The sequence below is a fragment of the Papaver somniferum genome, chromosome 1, assembly GCF_003573695.1.
Source record: "Papaver somniferum cultivar HN1 chromosome 1, ASM357369v1, whole genome shotgun sequence".
NCBI classification, from domain to species: domain Eukaryota; kingdom Viridiplantae; phylum Streptophyta; class Magnoliopsida; order Ranunculales; family Papaveraceae; genus Papaver; species Papaver somniferum.
The window spans coordinates 76,350,041-76,373,586 of record NC_039358.1 but is presented as its reverse complement, the minus strand read 5'-3'; the positions used below and the strand labels follow the sequence as shown (position 1 = coordinate 76,373,586).

The 23,546-nt window shown below is 36.3% G+C and overlaps 1 protein-coding gene across 1 annotated transcript; it reads left to right on the top strand.

The window, feature by feature from the left end:
* The first annotated feature begins 16,955 nt into the window (after nucleotides 1–16,955).
* On the top strand, nucleotides 16,956–21,878 carry LOC113291178 (la-related protein 1C-like). The gene is made up of 7 exons (XM_026540743.1): nucleotides 16,956–17,091; nucleotides 17,274–17,617; nucleotides 17,717–18,179; nucleotides 18,293–18,437; nucleotides 18,535–18,628; nucleotides 21,137–21,208; nucleotides 21,408–21,878. Exons 2-7 carry the CDS (start codon nucleotides 17,357–17,359, stop codon nucleotides 21,570–21,572), a joined length of 1,200 nt encoding a protein of 399 aa, XP_026396528.1. The 5' UTR covers nucleotides 16,956–17,091; nucleotides 17,274–17,356; the 3' UTR covers nucleotides 21,573–21,878.
* Nucleotides 21,879–23,546: the final 1,668 nt, after the last annotated feature.

Below are 23,546 nucleotides of genomic sequence, written 5' to 3'. Positions count from 1 at the left end.
TTGCTACAAGTATCAAAATCGATGTTTTCACCAAGGAGCCCTACACTTGATTTCCTATCTTCATCGGAATCATAGGTTTCAGACATTTCATCAAGTGTTACAGCTAGACCTTTGTTCCCAGTGTATTTTCTACGATTTGGGCATTCGTTAGCAAAATGGCCAAAACCCTTACACTTAAAGCACTGAGGCATGTCCTCGTCATCAGCCTCGTCAGCATCCCTGTTTTTAGGAGGTACGCGACCGTGAGGTTTGTCTGATGACCTAGGTTTGTCTCTTGAAAACCGTTTACTTCTCTTCAACAGAAGATCCCTAAACTGTCTTGTGATCAAGGAGACCGACTTGTCAAGGTCTTCATCTGAAAAATCATTCTCAGACTGATCATCCTCAGAGACATGAACACTTTTACCTTTGGCAAGTAATTTAGTGCTCTTCTGTGCTTTAAAGGCAACATCCTTACCGACTTTGGATGTATGCTCATGGTCAAAGATCTTTAGCTTCCCAACCAAGGTGTTTCTGGAAAGATTATTGAGGTTATTCCCCTCAACGATGGCATGCTTCTTAGACTCGTATCTAGATGGCAGCGATCTGAGAATTTTCATCACAATGTCCTTTTCAGGAATAGTCTTACCCAATGCAAAAGATGCATTAACAATTTCAGACACTTTGTGATTAAACTCATCAAATGTTTCTTCATCTGCCATACGAAGGTTCTCCCAATCGGAATTAAGGTTTTGAAGCCTAGCTTCCTTTTCACTGGAGTTTCCTTCAAATACGGTTTCTAAGATATCCCAAGCATCTTTAGACCTAGTGCAATTAGACACATGGTGTTGAAGACTTGGGGAATGGCATGTATGATAGCATTTAACCCTTCAGAATTCTGCTTTGCAGCAAGAATCTCGCAGCATTATATTCACCAATATTCTTGGGAACAGTTCCGTCTCCAGCTGCAACAACGGGCGCATCATAACCATTCACCACATATACCCATGATTGAAAATCACGCGATTGAAGAAAAGCTCGCATAGAATTTTCCACCATAAGTAATTGGAGCCATCGAAGACTGGTGGTACGTTAATAGAGATAGCACCTGTCCATAGAGTCAGATCGCTACAAACACGGACTTGTTAGGTCTTAAACGTGTTTGCCTGCTCTGATACCAATTGAAAAAGCGGGGGTCTAACACCACCCCCAATATTTCGATTAGCAATCTGTATGGACTAACTCCGAAATACTTTGCTAGAGAATCAACTAGACAGTCAGACTCAATCTAGATAAAAGTATCTCAAGGAGTTATATCTCTCTCTTGATTTGATTTTACTCAAGCTAAAAAAATGCGAGTCTTTACAAATAAGATACTTGGACGGTACCAAAGACCAATGTCCAAGGATCAATCAATACAATCAACAACCAAAGGTTGGATTAAGATTGATCACGAACGCACAACCTGTATTATTTCAATTATATAAAATAATGCGGAAAAGAAATAACACAGACACCAGAAATTTTGTTAACGAGGAAACCGCAAATGCAGAAAAACCCCGGGACCTAGTCCAGATTGAATACACTGTATTAAGCCGCTACAGACACTAGCCTACTGCAAACTAACTTCGGACTGGACTATAGTTGAACCCCAATCAGTCTCCCACCGATCCAAGGTACAGTTGTACTCCTACGCCTCTGATCCCAGCAGGATACTGCGCACTTGATTCCCTTAGCTGATCTCACCCACAACCAAGAGTTGTTGTAACCCAAAATCACAGACTTGATAATAAACAGATCTGTCTCACACAGAAAAGTCTATAAGATAAATCTGTCTCCCACAGATAAACCCTAGGTTTTGTTCCGTCTTTAATATAAATCAACATGAACCAATTGATAATCCGGTCTTATATTCCCGAAGAACAGCCTAGATTAATCAATCACCTCTCTACAATCCTTCCTGACTACACAAGCGGATTGTCGAGGAATCACAAACAGTGAGACGAAGATGTTTGTGACTTCTTTATCTTGCCTATCGGAGAACTCTCACGATCTCAAGCCAATCAATCGATTGTACTCGTACGATAGAAGATGCAAGATCAGATCACACAACTACGATAAAGTAGTATCGGTCTGGCTTCACAGTCCCAATGAAGTCTTTAAGTCGTTAACATGATTTTAGAGAAGAAAATCAAAGGTTAATGGAGATCGACTCTAGCGGGCGCACTAGTAGCACACAGACGTGTGGGTATTAGTTTTGCACAATGCTAGATGTCTCATTTATATAGCCTTCAAATCAGGGTTTTGCCTTAGTTACAAAGCAATTCATATTCACCGTTAGATTCCTGATTTATATTCAACCTAATATTTCTCAACCGCTAGATCGAAAACTTAGCTTGTCACGCACACTTGGGTAGACGTTTACTGGGTTCGTGAAAACCATGCCCAAACGTGTACGTGTATGTTGGTTCAACATAGTAACCCAAAAGGTTAACCCTATGAGCATTTCATATTAACCTTGTTCTTCTTCACCATAACTAGTTCAATTGACTCAAATGAACTAGTTAAAGAGTTGTTCAATTGATATGAGATCTTATGTAACTACCCAAGACACAATTGAAACAAAGATGAATCGATTCGATTGAATCGGCTCATGAACATTATAGCCACGGTTTGCATAAAGCATTCCTTAGTAATTTAATGTTTCTTGTTCAGAGCACATCTTTAGATCAAAACCTCTTAAGTTCACAAACAAGTTCGCGGACTTAAGTTAATCAGTTGAGTTTTCCAAACTCAGCTGAAATTCTCGGGATGAGAACTTCCGCCAGTTCGCGGATTTAGCACACAAACGAGTTTTGGAAAATCCCAGCTGAAATACTCGGTCGAAAATATCTGACAGTTCGCGGACTTGGCAAGCCAATTCCACAATCCTCCCGATTTCTCTTGATCAACAAAGTTCGAAATCTTCGGTTCAAGGAATACATGGTTATGTAATCTAAACTCTCATTTCAATCATTGAGACATTCTCAGAGGACGCTATGTAGCCGTTATTCACAGACCGATTCACGTCAGAGCAATTATCAAAGTGATTGAAAATTTTCATGACTTTCGTCACTAGGTGAAGATAAACTTGATCAAAGCGAAACGCTTTACCAACACACGATTTCGAGATAAAAGATAAGCAATGAGTGCTCAGCTCGAAATGTCAAATGTGCATGATCTAGTCTATATAGCATACGACTTTTGTCTCATAAGAAGTAGGAGATAGAAGAGATAGACTTTTGAGTGATAGATAAGTTCAAGTCTCCACATACCTTTTTGTTGATGAAGTTCGACGGTTCCTTGTATAGATCTTCGTCGTTGTATGATGAATCTCCATGAAGTCCTTGAGCTCAACTACTCTTTTTTATCCTAGTCCGAGACTTAGCTATGTAGGCTAGAAATCAAGACTTATAGTTTTGTTCACTAACATGGACAAACATGCTTGAGATAGCAACGCATACGAGGTTGACCGAGCTATGCTCTAACAAAGTGTAGTTGAGCTCAAGGACTTCATGGAAATTGATCATACAACGAAGAAGATCTACTCAAGGAACCGTGGAACTTCATCAACAAAAAGGTATGTGGAGACTTGAACTTATCTATCACTCAAAAGTCTATCTCTTCTATCTCCTACTTCTTATGAGACAAAAGTCGTATGTTATATAGACTGGATCATACACATTTGATATTTCGAGCCGAGTATATCTCGCCTATCTATATTTCGAATTCATGTGTTGGTAAAGCATTTCGCTTTGATCAAGTTTATCTTCACCTAGTGACGAAAGTCATGAAAAGTTTCAATTACTTTGAGAATTGCTCTGACGCGAAACGGTCTGTGAATAACGACTATATAACGTCCTCTGAGAATGTCTCAATGATTGGAATGAGAGTTTAGATTACATAACCATGTATTCCTTAATCCGAAGTTTTCGAACTTTGTTGATTGAGAGAAACCGGAGGAATTGGCTTTGCCAAGTCCGCGAACTGACGGAAGTTCTTGTACCGAGAATTTCTGCTGGGATTTTCCAAAAACTCGTTTGCGTGTAAGTCCGCAAACTCAGTCCGCGAACCTAGTCTGCGAACTGGCGAAAGTCTCTTTGCCGAGATTTTCTGCTGAGTTTGGAAAACTCCACCGGTTGTCTTAAGTCCGCGAACTTGTTTGTGAGCTTAAGAGGTTATGATCTAAAGATGAGCTCTGAACATGAAACTTAAATTACTAAGGAATGCTTTATGCAAACCGTGGCTATAAAGTTCATGAGCCGATTCAATCGAATCGAATCATCTTTGTTTCAATTGTGTCTTGTGTAGTTACATAAGATCTCATAGCAATTGCATAACTCTCTAACTAGTTCATCTGAGTCAATTGAACTAGTTATGGTGAAGAAGAACAAGGTTAATATGAAATGCTCATATGGTTAACCTTTTGGGTTACTATGTTGAACCAACATACATGTACACGTTTGGGCATGGTTTTCACAAACCCAGTAAACGTCTATCCAAGTGTGTGTGACAAGCTAAGTTTTCGATCTAACGGTTGAGAAATATTAACTTGAATCTAAATAATATTTTAATCTAACGATGAATATGGATTGCTTTGTAACTAAGGCAAAACCCTGATTTGAAGGCTATATAAAGGAGACATCTAGCATTGTGCAAAACTAATCCCCACACATCTGTGTGATACTAGTGCACTCGCGACAGTCGATTCTCCTTTAACCTTTGATTTTCTTCTCTAAAACTAGGTTAACAACTTAAAGACTTCATTGGGATTGTGAAGCCAGACCGATACTACTTTTATCGTAGTTGTGTGATCTGATCTTGCATCTTCTATCGTACGAGTACAATCTATTGACTGTCTTGAGATCGTGAGAGTTCTCCGATAGGCAAGATAAAGAAGTCACAAACATCTTCGTCTCACTGTTTGTGATTCCTCGAAAAACCGCCTGTGTAGTCAGGAAGGATTGTAGAGAGGTGATTGATTAATCTAGGATGTTCTTCGGGAATATAAGACCGGATTATCAATTGGTTCCTGTTCACCTTGATTTCATATCTTAAGACGGAACAAAACCTAGGGTTTATCTGTGTGAGACAGATTTATCCTTTGATAGACTTTTCTGTGTGAGAAATATTTTTTTATTATCAAGTCTGCGATTTTGGGTTGCAACAACTCTTGGTTGTGGGTGAGATCAGCTAAGCGAATCAAGTGCGCAGTATCCTGCTGGGATCAGAGGCGTAGGAGTATAACTGTACCTTGGATCGGTGGTAGACTGATTGAGGTTCAACTATAGTCCAGTCCGAAGTTATCTTGGAGTAGGCTAGTGTCTGTAGCGGCTTAATACAGTGTGTATTCAATCTGGACTAGGTCCCGGGGGTTTTCTGCATTTGCGGTTTCCTCGTTAACAAAACTTCTGGTGTCTGTGTTATTTCTTTTCCGCATTATATTTTATATAATTGAAATAATACAGGTTGTGCGTTCGTGATCATCAATTGGAAATCCAACCTTTGGTTGTTGATTGATATTGATTGATCCTTGGACATTGGTCTTTGGTACCATCCAAGTTATTCCTTGTATTTGATAAAGACTCGCTATTGTTTTTAGCTTGAGCAAAAATTTAATCAAGAGAGAGATATTAACTCCTCGAGATACTTTTATCTAGATTGAGTCTGACTGTCTAGTTGATTCTCTAGCAAAGTATTTCGAAGTTAGTCCATACAGATTGCTAAGCGAAATATTGGATGGTGTTGTTAGACCCCCGCTTTTTCAGGGAGAATACCACCATTATTGTTAGTAATCCTAACTACATGACACTCGGGTACTAGATATTCTACTATATTGCAATGATAACAAAATTGGGACATTTAAAAATTTGAATTTTCTGATAAAAACGTCCAAACGTAGTTTGGATATGTATCTATTTAGGTATTGGTTTTGCAAAATCGACTTTAATTAAGACATTAGCATAAAATCCACATTCACACTATAGAGTTGCTTCATCAACTTTAACCGGTGTACCAATTTCATTGTTGATTGGAAAAAGTATTTTTCTCCTTCCAAAATTCAAGACCCAATCCAAGAAACCTTACCCACACCATTACAATTGATGTTCTCTAGTTTTCTGGTCAAAATTTTGGCGCCAGTTTCTTAATCTCAAAAACTGATTTGGTGACTTTCCAAGAAATAGATCGAATGTATTTCTTATCATTTTCATTATCTAATTTGATAGTGAAAAAACCTATTCCTGGCGGAATCAATTGACCTTCCCATTCCTTTCTCAGAATTACAATTGCATCAATAAACTTGATCTTCTGAAAATCAAGTGAAAGTACGAGGGTACCCAAATATACCACGCTTTTTTTGTTTCAACCTATAAGTCTGAAACCAAGTGTGATCGTCTATGGACAAATTCGAGACAATACAACAACAAGGTATTCACTTGACAATAGTTACGATACAAGATCGTTTGACTATAGGATCAATGTCAAGTGATATGGATCAACGTACTAGTGTATTTAATTTTAATCATAATAAAACAATTATAATTGCGGAAAGTAAAAGTAGATCACACAAAAATATTTTGTTAACGAGGAAACCACAAATGCAGAAAAACCTCGGGACCTAGTCCAGTTTTGAGTACTCTCAGATTTAAGCCGCTATACAAAGAACAAAGCCAACTTTGTATAGTTGAGACCAAGTAAGCTACCCCTAGTTACTTAGTTCCCTCAGTATCCCTGCATCTACGACCGTTTAGTAACGCACGTGAATCGCAAGACAAAAAATCACTATCTTGAGTTGCTTTACCGATATAAAGTTTTAAGCACTCAAACTCATTTTTATCGTCTTCCAAACAGTAAAAGAACAAAGTTGTTTGGTAAGTACTTCAATAATCTTTTAGAAATAGATTTGTTGAGTTTTGATACCAAGTAATCTACCCGTAGTTACTTAGTTCCTTAAGTATCCATGCGTCTACGACCGTCTAGTCACACACGTGAATCCCAAGACAAAAAATCACTATCTTGAGTTGTTTTACTGATGTAAAGTCTCAAACACTCAACTCCTTTTGATCGCCTTCCAAACAGTAAAGGAACAAAGTTGTTTGGTAACTACTCCAATAATCTTTTAATTGAGTCTTGAGACCAAGTAATCTACCCCTAGTTACTTAGTTCCCTCAATATCCATGCATCTATGACCGACTGGTCACACAAGTGAATCCCAAGATAAAAAATCATCATCTTGAGTTGTTTTACCGATGTAAATCCTTAAGAACTCAACTCCTTTTGATCGTCTTCCAAACAGTAAAGGAACAAGGTTGTTTGGTAACTACTCCAATAATCTTTTAGAAAAAGATTTGTTGAGTTTTGACAAAGGCTCTTCCGTTAAACTAGTAAACTCCTTTGCTGGGAAAGATCAATCCAAATCAGTAACTTAGATTCGGATTCACAACTATCAGATTCGGATATTGAAAAATACCACCAAATGATAGTTGCCGATCTAACAGACTATATGATCAAATTTATCAAAGATAAATCATATTTAAGTTGGATCCCAACCGATCAAGATATGTGCACAAATCACGAGATACGAAAACCAATAAGAAAAATCTTCTTGTCTTCAAATATTCATTTGCCTTCTTTTGTACCTGCACACCACAAACTTGAATCCACTTATGATCGATCACACACAGAACAGAGTCTGTTAACAATGGATGATCACAAGTTGTCTTTAGATCTAAAAACAATTCTAAAGATCCCGTCAATACTTTGATCTAGTTTGAGTGACCCTTATGTCAGAAGAGAGGGCTCTCAAGAATAATCAAACTAAGTGCAATCAAAGTTTAGACAACTGTTAGTCAATCAAATCAATAATCGAAAACTAAAATAACAATGCAATTATCTAGTTTCCCACCAACAGTACTCGTAGAGCTTTTTGATATCACATAAGGCTTTAAATGAGAGATCGTAATAGATTTCGCCTAATTAGGGTACTTTCCTCTTCGGATAGATGGCTCCAGAAACAAAACAGATGAAGTTTCCCTGGCTCATAGGATAGTTTGCAAGAAATGCAAAGTCAACTATTTATAGACCAAGGTTGTTTGGACAACAAGGAAATTCTCCGAAAATATTCAGTAAGTACCTAATTTCGGTTTTCATATTTCCAACTAATATCCAACCTGTAATTCCGAAATCTCTCATTAGAAAAATATCTAATATTAGTTTAACACTTAACTAATATAACTTTCCAAGAGATATTTTTTGATTTGTGGAAAATAAAAGAACATATAATCGAAAATCTTAATTCAAAGATTCTCAATATTTCAGATTGGTATCACCTTGAGTATCAAGGAATATCTTTGGACAATAAAAGATAAGAATTATATTCATGTCCAAATTATGTCAACATCCATAATTTTCCTATTTAACAAACCCTAATTCCAAATACACGCAAAACCGTAAAGTAATATGTGAATATAGAGGATCGGTTTTGCTCTTGGGACCGGTTCTACCAAGTCTCCAAATATAGTAGGGATCGGTTCTACCATGACACCCAACAAAATATAGGACCGGTTCTACCAAGTATCCCAATATAGGTAAGGATCGGTTCTACCAAGACTCTCGACAATAGTTAAGATCGGTTCTACCATGTATCCCAATGTAGGTAAGGATCGGTTCTACCAAGACTCTCAACATAAGTTAAGATCGGTTTTTCCGCGTATCCCAAACTAGGTAAAGATCGGTTCTACCATAACTCTCAATATAAGTCAAGATCGGTTCTAGCAAAGTTCTTACCTAGGTTCGAACGGGTCATCCAATAGATCTTCAATGAAAATCGGACCAAAATGCTTATTGATTTCCTTTCGATTACGAAACAAGTTTTGTATATGTACTTCCTTTAAACATGTGTAATCAAACATAGTTTACTAGGATGAAATTACACCTATATCCAATACACAATCAAGTAACGAGTTACATAGATTATGTCGATGTCACATTTACAAAGTTCAAAAGATAAACGTTATACTTCGTAATCAAATATTCATCCTTGACACGTTGATCATAATAAAATGACCAAATCTAATACTAGAGAATTAAATATAACCTTGCATGTTATGTTTTCAATATTAAACGACTTGAAAGCAACAATAGGAATGAAAACAAGTCAAATCGGTATCATTATACCTCAAGTGGAAGGATGATGTCTTCATTGTAGTCGATACGTTTTCACGATCTTCAGGTCTTAAAGGTAAAACTTGTATGTCTCAACATTCCTATACTTTCTAGTCTAACCCAAACGAAGTTGACTCTAATACATTCAATCAAGCGACTTTATTTGAGTTTTGATACTAAAATATGACAACCAATCTTGACATACCAATGCTTGATGGGTTCAACTGAGCAAGGCTTTAACATCAAGCCTTCCAATTAAAGAAAACTTCCATAGATCTAATCCTTCTTCAAATAATTCATCTGAAATGTTAATTGAAGGAACATCTTTTTTCTCACTAGTTTGATGAATAAAAGCTAGATCCACCAGAGGATATTTACTTCCGAACTTTGAAATATTGTAATTATGAACTATCAGACAGTGTAAAAACAAATATCAATCAACACCCATCATTCAGTAAGAACTAACCTGAAAAGGAGAGGTACCAAGTACACCACCAATTTTTTCGTTCGTCAACCTGTATGGAAAAAACTCAATACAATTTCAAGCAGACCAACTTAATGATCCCTGGCCATATGTATATGAAGTTTATATCTCTAGCTCTTCTCAATCAATATGTATACACAATGGAGTCCGTGAACCTGATTATTAAGAAGAGTACTTGGACGATCCCAAAAATCAATATCCAAGATTAATCTAGTCGTATCCAAATAATCCAACCGGAATTCTGCTAAGTAATAAATTTGTTATCTATCTTTCAAGATACGAATTATACAAGAAACGAATCTCATAATCAATTATGATTGTATGGACTATCTACTAAGATTGAATACGTACTACTTGCGTAATTCATATTATAAAGATAAACAATATAACTTGGAAAAGAAAAAACACAAGATAACAAAAGTTTTGTTAACGAGGAAACCGCAATAGCAGAAAAACCTCGGGACCTCGTATATATTTGAACACCAAACTGTATTAAGACGCTACATACACTAGCCCACTATTAGACTTCAGACTGGAATATAGTTGAGACCGAATCCACCCTCCAAGAGATTTAGTTACAGTGGCGTTCCTAACATCTCTTAAACCTCGCAAGGCCCTATGCAATCGATACCCTTAGCTGGCGTCCTTTACAACCTATGAGTTTCTTCAACCTAAGTGAAGACTTTTGATACCAATCTGCCTCTAGAAGATAAGCCTATTTGATTTCCCTTTAGATATTTGATCAAGGCTTAGAAATCTGTTTGCAATAGACAAAGCTATCAAACCTCACAATACGGAACACTTACAGTCACTTAGATGAGAATTAAGCTTGGATCTTTTACCACCTCTCAAGAACAATCCTCAAATTATCAATTAATAATAGTTTTCAGATATCTATCTTGAGGAATTACAAAGTCTGCGACGAAAGAACTTTGCAATTTCTATCTATCTTTCCTGAAAGAGATTACGAGAACCTCGATAACAAAAAAGCAAGATCGGAATACACGACTTATCAAGGTAAATATAGTCCCCCAAGTGAAGTCTTTTAGTCGTAGACCTAATTATATTTCTCAGAGGAAACCTAGGTCAATAGAGGACGACTCTAGCAATAAACTAGGACACAAAGTTTCAAGGGTTGAATTTTCTAGTTGAAACAGCTTCTCTATTTAAAGTTTTCAAGGATGAGGGTTGCTTAGCATTAAAGACAAGATAACTTGAGAATCAAGCAAACACTTTTTTTGTTTAGATGAAACTCTAATTAGGGTTTCAAGTAAGCATGTGAGAATTGGTCATGAAAATACAATATAATTAGAATATACACAGTAGTCGGGCTACGAAACCGTGTATAATGATCGTTCTGTTTTGGTAAATATGCCTTTCAAACTATAAGCAAATTGATATTCATTCAAAGATCTAAGAGTTCAATCATGATGCACATACATAAGTGTTTTAGTCAACAATGAAGTCTTAGAAGTGTTTAAGAGAGTTATAACAATACTAAACATATTTTAAAAAAATATGTCTTTGAGCATCTGCTAAATTCTACTGGGACCATTGGTGAAACGGTTCGTGAACCTTAAGGCTAAATTTCACGAGTCAGGGAGCTACAGTTCTTGAACCGGGTTCGCTAACCCCACGCGGCTCGATAACTCAGATGGATGTGGTTCATGAACCGAGTTCCCCAACTGCTATCCTTTTCTACCAACATTAAAAATTTAGTTCCTTACGGTTCGCGAAGTATCCCCAACTGAACTTACGAATCACGAACTGGTTCGTCAACCTTCCATGTATTTATGAAACTCAGATATCTATGATTTGCGAACTGGTTCACCAACCTACCCTGAGCGGAAATATCAGAAGTTCTGAAGTTCTCTCTTATGATTTTAAAAACATTCCCAAATGATAAATTCAATTGTGTGGGAGATTTTCAATTGATCAAAAAGTTAATTCTCGAACAATAAATGAATTCAAACTAACATTGTTAATGAACTTTGAACATCTATGCTTGAATCATATTTCGAGATATTTAACAAGGCAAGCTTGGCCTGAAATTTCTTCTTTATAAATCTACTAGAAGTCATACGACATGATAGTTAATAAAATAGAATGGTTTAGTCTTCACATACCTGATAAAATAAGTTCTTCAAATGTCTTCGTCGATCTTCAGTCTTCAAGGGTGATGTTTGATACTCAACTATCAAATTCTAACCTAGAACGAGACTTGAGTTAGTATACTGGAAATCTAGATATAATTTTGAACAATTAACATTGACAACAAGCTTGAGATACTAAAACTTTTGGTTTCAACCGAGCATTGCTCTAACATAACCAAAAAGAATTAATCGAATAAAAACCTAGAATTTGCTTCAGATTTCAAAACTCCAAACCCTTGACTTTAGACAACATCACACGAAATGAAGTCACGCCAAATTGTATCTTAGTGAGGGACCCTATCTACATGGAGATGACACCACGATTCACCCAGGCTTTTCTTTCCCGCCAAGTAACCTCTGTCAGAGCATTGCTCGGTTGAACCCACGAGTTTCCCTATCTCAAGCTTGTTGTAGATCTTAGGTGATCGGAAAAGACGAGGGTACCCAAATACACCACAATATTTTATTTATCAACCTATAAGTCCTCTATCGAATGTGATCATCTATGGACAGAGTCGAGACAATACGATAATTCGGTTCACACTTCGTGTGATCGTCTATGGACATGAGATCGAGACAACACAACAACAAGATCACTTGTGTGATTGACTATGGATACACGATCGAGAAAATATGACAACAAAGTGTGTACTTGATAATAGGTTCGGTAACAACCGAAACTCTATATGATCAATATCAAGTAATTAGGAACTAATGTATAAGTACAATTTACTTTAATTATAATAGAAAAATTATAATGCGGAAAATTAAAGTAAATGACACAACAAGATTTTGTTAACGAGGAAACTGCAAATGCAGAAAACCCCCGGGACCTAGTCCAGTTTTGAATACTCTCACAATTAAGTCGTTATACAAAATCTAATACCAACTTCGTATAGTTGAGACCAAACAGACTACCACTAGATACTTAGTTCCCACAGTATCCATGTGCCTTCGACTTCTAGAGTCACACACGTGAATAGCAAGTTCTTTAGATCGTATTCCAAACAGCAAAGGAAGAATCTGTTTGGTAACCACTCTATTCAATCTTTCTAAAGATAAGATGAGTCGTTAACAAAGACTCTTATGTTTAATCTAATAAGCTCATTTGTCTAGTTAGATCAATCTATCCAATAACTACCTAAATAGTCAAGTCTAGATTTGCACTCAATCGATATAGATCTCAAAGAGAAACTATAAAAAATGCCGATCTCACACAACTAATCAATCAGATCTATTAAAGATAAACTGATCTAGTTGGATCCCAGCCGATTAAGGTTTGTGCACTAAATCCACAAGATACAGTAACTAATAAGAATTATTCTTCGTCTTCAAATCTTCTATTGCCTTCAAATACCTGCACAACACCACTTGAATCTTTTTGTGATCAATCACACACAGAACGGAGTCTGTTAACAATGGATTATCACAAGATGTCTTTAGATCTAACAACAATTCTAAAGATCCCGTCCATACTTTGATCAAGTCTGAGTGAATCTTATATCTTATATCAGAAGAGAATATTCTCAAGAATAAACAAACTAGGTGCAGTCAAAGTTTCAACAACCGTTAGTCAATCAAATAAAATCAAAAACTAATAACACTGCAATAATCTAGTTTCCCACCAACGGTACTCGTAGAGCTTCTTGATCCCATAGAAGTTTTTAAATGAGCGGTCGTAAGAGATTTCACCTAATTAGGATACTTTCATCTTCGAATAGACGACTTTGCCAGAAACAACAAATAATGAAGTTTGCATGGATCTTAGGATAGTTTGCTAGAAATGCAAACTTAGGTATTTATAGACCAATGATGTTTGGACACCAAGGAATTTCCAAAAACGAAAATATTCTTAAGATATGCAATGAATGCCTAAATCCGGTTTTCATAATTCCAATAAATGTGGGTCCAATATTTCCGAAATCTCTCATAGAAAATCTCCAAATAGTAAATGCACATTACTAATTTTTATTCTCTAGAGCTATGCATTAATTCCTGGTAATTAAAGCATATAAAACCAAAAACCTTAATTAAAATATTCTCAATTTATTTCGTACAGGATCACCTTGAGTACCAAGGAATATCTTTGAATAATAAATGATAAGAGTTAATGCTCATGTTTAAAGTATGTTGACATCTTTACACTGCAAATCCTTATTCCGAATCTACATGGATTTGCATATTGGAATCGGTTCTACCACACTTCCAAACAAGTTTAGAATTGGTTCTACCAAAATTCCAAGACTACTATGTGATCGGTCATACCAAGTCGCAATGGTTAGATGTGATCGGTCCTACCAAGTCACATACATGGGTCCGAATCGGTTATACCAATCACTAGGATCGGTTCTACCTAAACATGGTACCTACTTGTGATCGGTCACACCAGTCACTAGGATCGGTCATACCAATTACAAGGATCAGTCACACAACCACTTATGATCTGTCACACCAATTACCAGAATCGGTCACACCAATTACAAGGATCGATCATACCATCTCATGGTGATTACTTAGGATCGATAAAACCAATTACCAGGATCGGTCAAACCAAATCATAAGTCTAGGTATTGTGATCGGTTATACCAAGATACATAACCTGAGTTAAGATTGGTTCTACCAACTCACACATATTGGTCATCCAAAGAATATGCAATGAATATCCTGACCAATATACCTATTGATTTCCCTTTCGATTCATCAAATAAAATGAACAAGTTCACGAATTTAATTCCTTTAAACAAATGTAATACATTGTTTTTTAGGATGAAATCTTCACCATTAACCCATTCACGTAATCATAAAACTATATACTCCCTCCGTTCCATTTTAGATGATGTTTTAGGGTTGTTTTTTTGTTCCACAATACTTGAAAATTTTCATATTTTTCCACAAAACTACCAATAACACCCTTAATTTTTGTCTTGGAAATGTAAGTTTATTTTTAAATGCACTAATAACAATTAATGTTTGAAGACTTTTCTTAAGGGTATAAATGGAAAATCTTCATATCTCTCTCCATTTCTTAATCTGCGTGAAAACTCCAAGAACATCATCAAAAGTGGAATGGAGGGAGTACAAGATTATGTCGATGTCATATCTACGAAGTTCAAAAGATAAGTGATATACTACATAATATAATTCCTTAATACTGAAAAACCGGGGTTATAACAACCACACCCAACAATTCATTCGGAAATCTGTATGGACTAAACTACAATATAATTCCGAGAGCAGTAACTTAAAAGTGAGACTATCTCAAGAAATATATCAAAGAGCTTTATCTCTATTTCTCAACACAATCAGCAAATCGAACAAATATAAATCCGTGAGCCTGATTGATATGAGAAATAACTTGGACGGTACCAAAGACCAATGCCCAAGTGTCAATCAAGTTCAATCCAACAATCAAGGTCAATTTATCAACTGATTGAACTACGCACAACCTATGATATCTCAATTATGAAAAAGCGGGGGTCTAACAACCACATCCAATATTTCGCTTAATTAGCAATATGTATGGACTAACTCCAATATACTTTAAAGAGAATCAACTGGACAGTCAGACTCAATCTTAAGAAAAGTATATCAAAGAGTTATATCTCAATCTCCCAATTTAATCTGCAATTAAATAAATAGGCATTTGCGAGCCCGATTGAATATAAGAAATAACTTGGACGATATCAACAATCAATATCCAAGTATCAATCAATTTAATCAACAACCAAAGGTTGGTTTCACAATTGATTGAACTTACGCACAATCTGTGATATTTCAATTATATAGAAAATATAATGCGAAAAAGAAATAACACAAACACCAGAAGATTTGTTAACGAGGAAACCACAAACGCAGAAAAACCCCGGGGCCTAGTCCATATTTGAACACCACACTGTATTAAGCCGCTACAGACACTAGCCTACTCCAAGTTAACTTCAGACTGGAATGTAGTTGAGCCCTAACCAATCTCACACTGATCAAGGTACAATTGCGCTCCTTATGTCTCTGAATCCCAGTAGGACTCTACGTACTTGATTCCCTTAGTTGATCTCACCCACAACTGAGAGTTGCTACTACCCAAAGTAGAATACTTGATAAACCAATCTGTCTCACACAGAAAAGTCAATTGAATAGATAAATCTGTCTCCCACAGATATACCTATGAGTTTTGTTCCGTCTTTTGATAAATCAAGGTGAAACAGGAACCAATTGATATACCGGACTTATATTCCCGAAGAACAACCTAGAAATATCAATCACCTCATAATAATCTTAATCGTATGATAGCGAAACAAGATATTGTAGAATCACAAACGATGAGACGAAGATGTTTGTGACTACCTTTTATCTTGCCTATCGGAGATTAAATCTCGAGAAAATTTTAGAGAAGATAATACTTAAGCACGATAGAAAACAACAAGATAAGAACACGTAACTACAGAGAAAATAGTTGGGTCTGGCTTCACAATCCCAATGAAGTCTTCAAGTCGTTAACCTACAGGGTCTAAGAAAAACCTAAGGTTCAAGGAGTTACCCCTGAATTACATCTCCTTGGTGGAGAGGAAAAATCCCGCAAACGGTGTAACGATGCTGAATAGGGCTCGACGAACCTGAATGCGTTGTAATGATCCTGAACCGGGCTCGACGAACCTAAAATGTTGTAGAAGATCGATTTTCCACCAACCAAAACCCCCAAAACACATTGGAAATGATGAACCCTTTTTGGTAAATGATGAACCCTTTTTGGGAAATGATGTAACATACTTGAAAGTGGTGTAACGATCCTGAATCGGGCTCGACAAACCTGAAAAATGTTGTAAAAAATCAATGTGGCAATAAGTAAAGGGTAAATATGTAAAGTAAACTAGTCTAAGTAACCTAGATGGAAAAAACTAACCGTATGGCACTTTAACAAATTTCAAAATACCGGGGATTTTTTTTTGTGGGTACCAAAAAAACGGAATACTTTATCAAAATTCCCAAAAAAAAACATCTATTGTTTTTGGGTTGATACACCCCCAAATAAATTGGTACCCCTATTAGCAATCCTGGAAAAGGGTGTGAAAAAGATTCGCTCCCATAATGACTGGGCGTATTATACGCAATGCGAAAAAGCACTTAAAAGCCCCCGCACAAGAACAAAACGCTTAAAAGCCAAAAGCAAAACAAAAACCAGAGAGATACGAGAGACGACATATGGGAGAGTAGATCCTTTGGCCCGTTATCGTCGGGCTCTATTCATTCCTTCAAAGCTTTTCGATATCTCTCATAGTAAGCACCAAACCCTAATTTTTATTCTTGTTAATTTTCGTCATAATCTGATTCCATATACATTTCTCTAATCTCTGTTTCAACGAATATTTTCTATTGTTATTTTTAGTTTTGCATTTCAATGCAAACCCTAATTTTTATTATTCGGTTCTTTGATTTTGTGATTTTTGATATCGTAACAGAATTGATAATGGGTGTATAAATCTGTCTCCTTAATAATCCCGCAATCTGGTTGAAAACTCTTGGTGTTTGAAGGATTGATTCAATGTCGTCGTCTACGGTGGAAGATCTTGCAATGGATTCTCAGGTTAATAATGTTACTGATAGCAGCAATGTAACTAAACCGAAACAACCCGCTTGGAATAAGCAGCCTATTTCTACTGTTGCTGCTGCTGATACTTCTGACTTTGGTTCTGTAATGGGGGATTTCTCATGGCCTGCTCTTTCTAAATCAGCCAAGGCTTCACCAAAATCATCTTCTGATTCTTTAAAATGTCTTTCTGATGGATCAGTCTCAGCCCCACAGGTTAAAATCCCTATCTTTTTCTTTTGTTGCCCTAACTTGAATATTATTTTTTTTGGTTATATTTGTGTAGTTTATATGCATGTATTGTTTCTTAATTAGGGTTCTGGGGTTATATCTTCGCCAAAATTACAAACAAATAATAATGCGAACTCGAATTCTAGTCAGAACCATTCATTCTCGAAGCGTGAGAAGTCTGCGAAGCGTGGTGAGACAGCACAGAATAATATTGGCAATCCAGGACAACAATCTGGGTCACAGGATTCACGTAAAGGCCCTCATCACAAGAACACAAATGTTGATGGTGGATTAAGGGGAAGAGTTGGGTCACAACCCCGCCCTGTGAATAGTAATCATTCTCAAACTCAACAAACTAATTGGTCTAGAAGGAGTAATTATGGGGGTAGACAACGTGACAATCAGGAGCCATGGAGTTCTCACCATCGAAATCAGCCAAGAGTTGTTCCGAGGAACTTCGTTGGACCTCCAATAATTAGTAGTCCCAACCCTTTAAGCAATACACCTGCTGCAGTTAGGCCACTTACACCACCAATGCCACTCCCTGGTAATTCGTATATTTGATTATTTTATTCTTTTGAAGCATTCTTATATTTGATGTATTGTACGGTTGTTATGGTTTCAGTTTGAGGCTCAGCACTTTTCTTGTGACATATGCAGTGTATCATGTTCCAGCTTCAATGCCTCCAGAACCCATGAGAGTTATGCCATTTCCACCACCCATTATGCCGATGTTTGTTGTACCATATCCTCCCCTCATGGAATTGCGTGCTCAAGTAATAAAACAGATAGATTATTACTTCAGGTATCAATGGTGAAGACACATTCAATTATGTTATTCTTGTATTCATTTTACATTTTGGTGCTTATGAAAATATTTTACCTGTGTGTGTGTCTTGCAGTCCTGAGAATTTGGTAAAGGATAGTTTTTTGCGCAGTCGCATGGATACAGATGGGGGTTGGGTACCGATTTCCTTGATAGCGGGGTTTAGAAAGGTGATTTCACTTCGGTTGTAATTGGTTGTCTGCTTTTCAATGTTTCTATCATTTCCATGATATATTTCTCATCCTTAGTTTTTATTTTTATTTGCCTATTCATCAGTGTTACTTTATCTTTGTCAATTTATGTAGATAGGCATATGTGTTTATATCAGAGATAGCACTCTTAGCGGGGTCAGGTTTTATTTAAGTATTAGTCAAGAGATAAGAAATTTAGTTTTTCACTTCGAAAAGATCTGAATGTCAAGGTTATCACATCTAGGTTTTTATATAACTATTGTTTTATGTCTTTGCATGTGTGGTTAATGTTCCCTTACATGCACAGTTAGGCTAGTTACTATACAATTTAGTTTTAATAATTTCTTGAGTTTTTCTTCTAATATCCTCTGAAAACTTTTTGCTTAACGGCTCCCCTTGTTGCTTTGTGGCTGGCAATTTAAAGTCTACCTGTAACCTATTGCTTAAAACTGCAACTTATCTTTAGAGATGATTATTAGAATGCATATATACTTGCAAGTGAGTCATATGTATTAGTATTGGATTTGCCACTCAGTGATGTTAGAGTATGATGCACATTAAGTCAGTACATCTGGCACACCTATGGTTAAGTAGTCGGGCTATCACTGCTATCTGATATTGCTTGTATGTGATTAGAACTAGTATCTTATTTCCCACATTATATCATTTTTTTGGGATCTGATAGTGCTTATATGTGATTACAACTAGTATCTTAATAGTCACCATGACCCCAGTGATTCCTCCTCACTGCCTTCCCCAGTGATTCCTCCTCACTTCCTTGTGTGCATCAGTATTTGATGTCTTTCGAGTTGGAGTTGACTTATGTCATCTTAAGAACCACAACGCCCGTCAACACCTAGAAGGCAATTCGACGTGACAACTGACAAGATGAAAGAAGCAAACAACTGTTGAGATCTTTCTCTGCGTAGCTGGCTATTCAAGGAGATGATATGCAACATGGTTGTTTGCCAAGTTGAGAACCTAACCTTACTAAGACACATGCCAAAGTATAACCTACAGTATCACATTTGATGCTGGATTTGTGTAGGCACATTCTTATACCTGAAACTAGGTATGCAAATGACAAGGGCTTGATGGTCCTAACCTACAAAACCTCCAACGTGCTTAAGCAGACACATACATAGTGTGCGTAATCTACCTGTGAAACATCCAACATACATAGAGCAAGCCCCACTTTCCCACATGCCAGGGAAATGACAACTTTATGTGGGGAAACCACAGGGAAAGTTGCCATTTCCCACCCTTTTCCACCAATGCCTGGAAACAAGTAGTGTGCAAATATCCGGCTTGTTTGTTGGTCCCACATTTTAAAAGAAGATCCCTGTGTTTTAAATTGTATGCTTTGCTGTATACTTGGTGTCCACCCTACACTGTTTAACCGGATACTTAGTATCCGGAAAATTGTAGGAAAGGCATAGCACTTGCTTTTCCTCCGCCCTCTTTTGTCGACGTGTGAGATAGGAATCCCCGTGTTCCTACCTCACTATAGTGCTTGCTCTGAGGAGTAAAGTGAAAGAGTTTTTCTCGTAATTTTTAAGGATACTTGTGTGTTTTTGGCAACTCTTATCTATAATGAAGGTTGTGACTTTTTAGTGCCATGAGCTAGTCACTCGTTGCTGCAGACTTATCAGTTGTCCTAGTACGGCACTCCACCTTTCTGAATTTTCCTGTGTTGCCTGGCCATGGACCACTAGTCATGCACAAGCTATCAAGCAATTAGGATGTTGGATGCTCTTGTATTCCTTTTCACTTACTGGGAAGTGTTTGAATCAATTTCTAAAATACTCCATCTGCCAAGTAGGAAACAACAACAGTACACTCCCACATGATTGTTGAACATAACTTTCACAAATTAACTCTTCTATGAAAGCCTTGTTCATGCACTTGACTGTCATTATGGCCTATGTAACCGATATTGTAGAGTTGTGATATTTTCAGTGTCTGGTATAAAAATGAAATGGAAAATCTGTGTGTGAGATTTCTGTGTAATTCAAGCGTTACTGCACAGGACATTTAACCCCATCTTGTTTGCATTTGCATTTCTATAAAGAGTTTCAGGCAACGTTGTCTATTAAGGGCTTTACTGGTTTGTCTTAACACATCTTTAAGGGTATCCCTGTCCATATTAGCTGTCCATCTTTGTTATTGTTGTGATATTAGTTTTAGCTTTCATATTCCTTGCCTTCAATTGCATTCATATGCAATCAATTATATCGTTCTATTTCTGCTTGGATATGTGCTAATTAACTTCTAAAAAATCTGGTGTTGTTACCTGTTCAAATTTTTGTAGAATCCTGTTCCATGTGCTCCTTGTATACCTCCTTATACTTTTGCAATTGCTATCTTATTTTTCTGTACAGAAATCAATTGTAGTTGGTACCATGCATACTCTGAATTTTGCTCGACTATTATATTTGGTGTAAATGATTCCGTGAAGATGATTGCATATTTGCACTTTGCTTTCAGGTCAAGGAGTTGACGGAGAACATACCATTTATATTGGACACATTATATTTTTCATCTGTTGTCGAGGTCAAGGTATGCATTGAGCAATCATTTTACGGTTAAGTATGGCCAGAATTAGTTAATTTGGATTGATAGATGATTTTGTTATATGCCTTTGCCCACTGGTTATCATGGGAATGTATAAATTCAGAGTAATATATGTTTTTGTGCTATTAGGTAGATAGGTCTTGATTTAACCCGTTTCTCCATCTTTCCTGTTCTTTTCTTCTAGGGTGACAAAGTAAGGAAGAAGAACGATTGGATGAAGTGGCTGTTGATACCATCGCAAGGTGCAGCTGGTGGTGACCAACTAGCTAGTCGGATGGAAAATCTAGGACTAGAAGACGGCAATACTAGTGATGCCATCGCAAGAAGTCTCACTGCAACTTCGGCATAGTCCCATCGTTGCACATTTTGAGTTACTAAAAGGGGACTTTAGCTCCTAAATGTGGAATATCCACAAAAGAGTTTTGACCATGTCAGTGGCGGGATTTCCTTGATAGGAAACAGTAAAGGAATAGCTTATAGACAGAAAAAGGAAAACATTTTTTTCTTTATTATTTATTTTATTTTTGTCGTGGTTAGTTTACCTGGTAACCATGCATGGGATGTACAAATTTGGTTTGACAGTGAATGGTTTATCTTTAGACTGGTTGATATTTTGTTTATGGTGGCAAAAATTCCAGTGCTACTTTTAGTTGTATATTCTTTGGTCTTGCCATTACCATCACAGCTAGCAACTACAAGTTTATTAGGGACAGCTGATTTCAAGCATGCATGGGAGTATTAGCTTTTCTGCGGAGTTTGTTGAGGGCTTTCAGATTCAAAAGCTTTTATTATAGACTTTTGAGCTTTTGTCTCTTGACTCACATCGTGTGTTAAAACTCATAAGCCAAGCTCGATCTGGTGAGTGCTTGCCTAGTATGGTAAGGGAAGAGGTTGAGGGGGGAAAGTACTCATTTTTGTCCCCCTTCCAGCAGCCATGCTTAACAGAGGACTTGACGAATATGGGATTCTGGGAATTTTGCTGTGGGAAGTCCTTTTAACTAGTTTTTGGCGAAAGAAATTTTCTCCCTGGAAACAACTCTAGTTCATCAAATTGTACACATATTTTTGGCATAACCTATAGCTAGTTTGGTATTGCTGTGAATTTTAGAAAAACGCTTTTCTGTTGTGTTGTGCGTTGTTGTGCTGTGCTGTGAAAATAAATCGACATGACGTTTGGTAAACTATAATTTAAAAAGTAATGTGCAATTAACAAACTGTAAATTCTGTTTGGTAAACTGGTATTTAAAAGTGTTGGTGATGTAGTTAATGATGAAAATAGACATATTTCAAAAATTAGTTTTAAATACAATTTTATTATAATAAATTATATTTATAATTTTAATATATTTAATAAAATATAAGTAATATTTATCTTATTATTTTATTTATTTATTTTCAATTATTTTTATTATTTAATAAAAAAAAGTTATGATTATGGTTTGCTTAGAAAATATTATTATTTTAATATTATTAAATTTTTTATTTTTTATCATATTTATTTTCATTATTATTGTATTTATTATTTTAAATAAAAAATAAAATAATGGAGAAATAAAATAAAGGTTAGAAATATAATGTTGAATGTACAATATTTGAGGGTAAAACTTGTCTTTATAATAAATTAACAAGGTTAAAATAGAGAATCAATTAAACCGAATTGCGTGGGTCCGCAACTTCTGTTTTTCCAGCTTTTAAAAGCTAGTGCTGAGTAGCTTTTAAAAGCAGACCTAAAATGAAAGTGCTTCTCTCCAAAAGCACTTTGAAAATTTTTTACCAAACACAATTTTTGGTAAACATTTGTTACAAGTTTGTTACAAAGTGCTTTTGGTTAAAAAAAAGCAATCCCAAACGGGGCTTATGATACTAAATGAAAGACAGGCATATTTAGGTTTCTAGTTGAAGAATTGTGGCCAATCATTAATGACATGAAACTAAATAGGAAAAATAGACAAAATGCATAAATTTTTCGAATGTCTACTAGAAATAGACAAATGCATCACTAGAGGAGGAGGATATAAGAAATGCTTAACTAAACATCAGGTGTGTGGATTTTTAAGGGGAGCTGCATACATATGCGTGTATACTAGATGTTTTAGATCAAGAGCTAAAACTGGATTTTGAAATTGAGTCCCTCATCCCATGAACAAAAGTTGAAAAAGTGTATCTAATCAATCATAAAGAAGCTCCATTTACACCGGGAAGAAAAGTAAGTAACATAGGCTAGGAGGTCTACCTGTTTCTGCGTGTTAATTAATATATACTCGAGAGAAGTTCCATGATAAATTTAAACATTAACTATACCAAAAATAGGTGATTAAAGATA

Excerpts from the sequence above, each read along its gene's own strand:
- LOC113291178 (XM_026540743.1), top strand. The coding sequence starts at position 17,357 with ATGTCGTCGTCTACGGTGGAAGATCTTGCAATGGATTCTCAGGTTAAT. Across the intron at positions 18,180-18,292 it reads ACCACCAATGCCACTCCCTG|TGTATCATGTTCCAGCTTCA; the intron begins GTAATTCGTATA and ends TGACATATGCAG. Across the intron at positions 18,438-18,534 it reads CAGATAGATTATTACTTCAG|TCCTGAGAATTTGGTAAAGG; the intron begins GTATCAATGGTG and ends TGTGTCTTGCAG.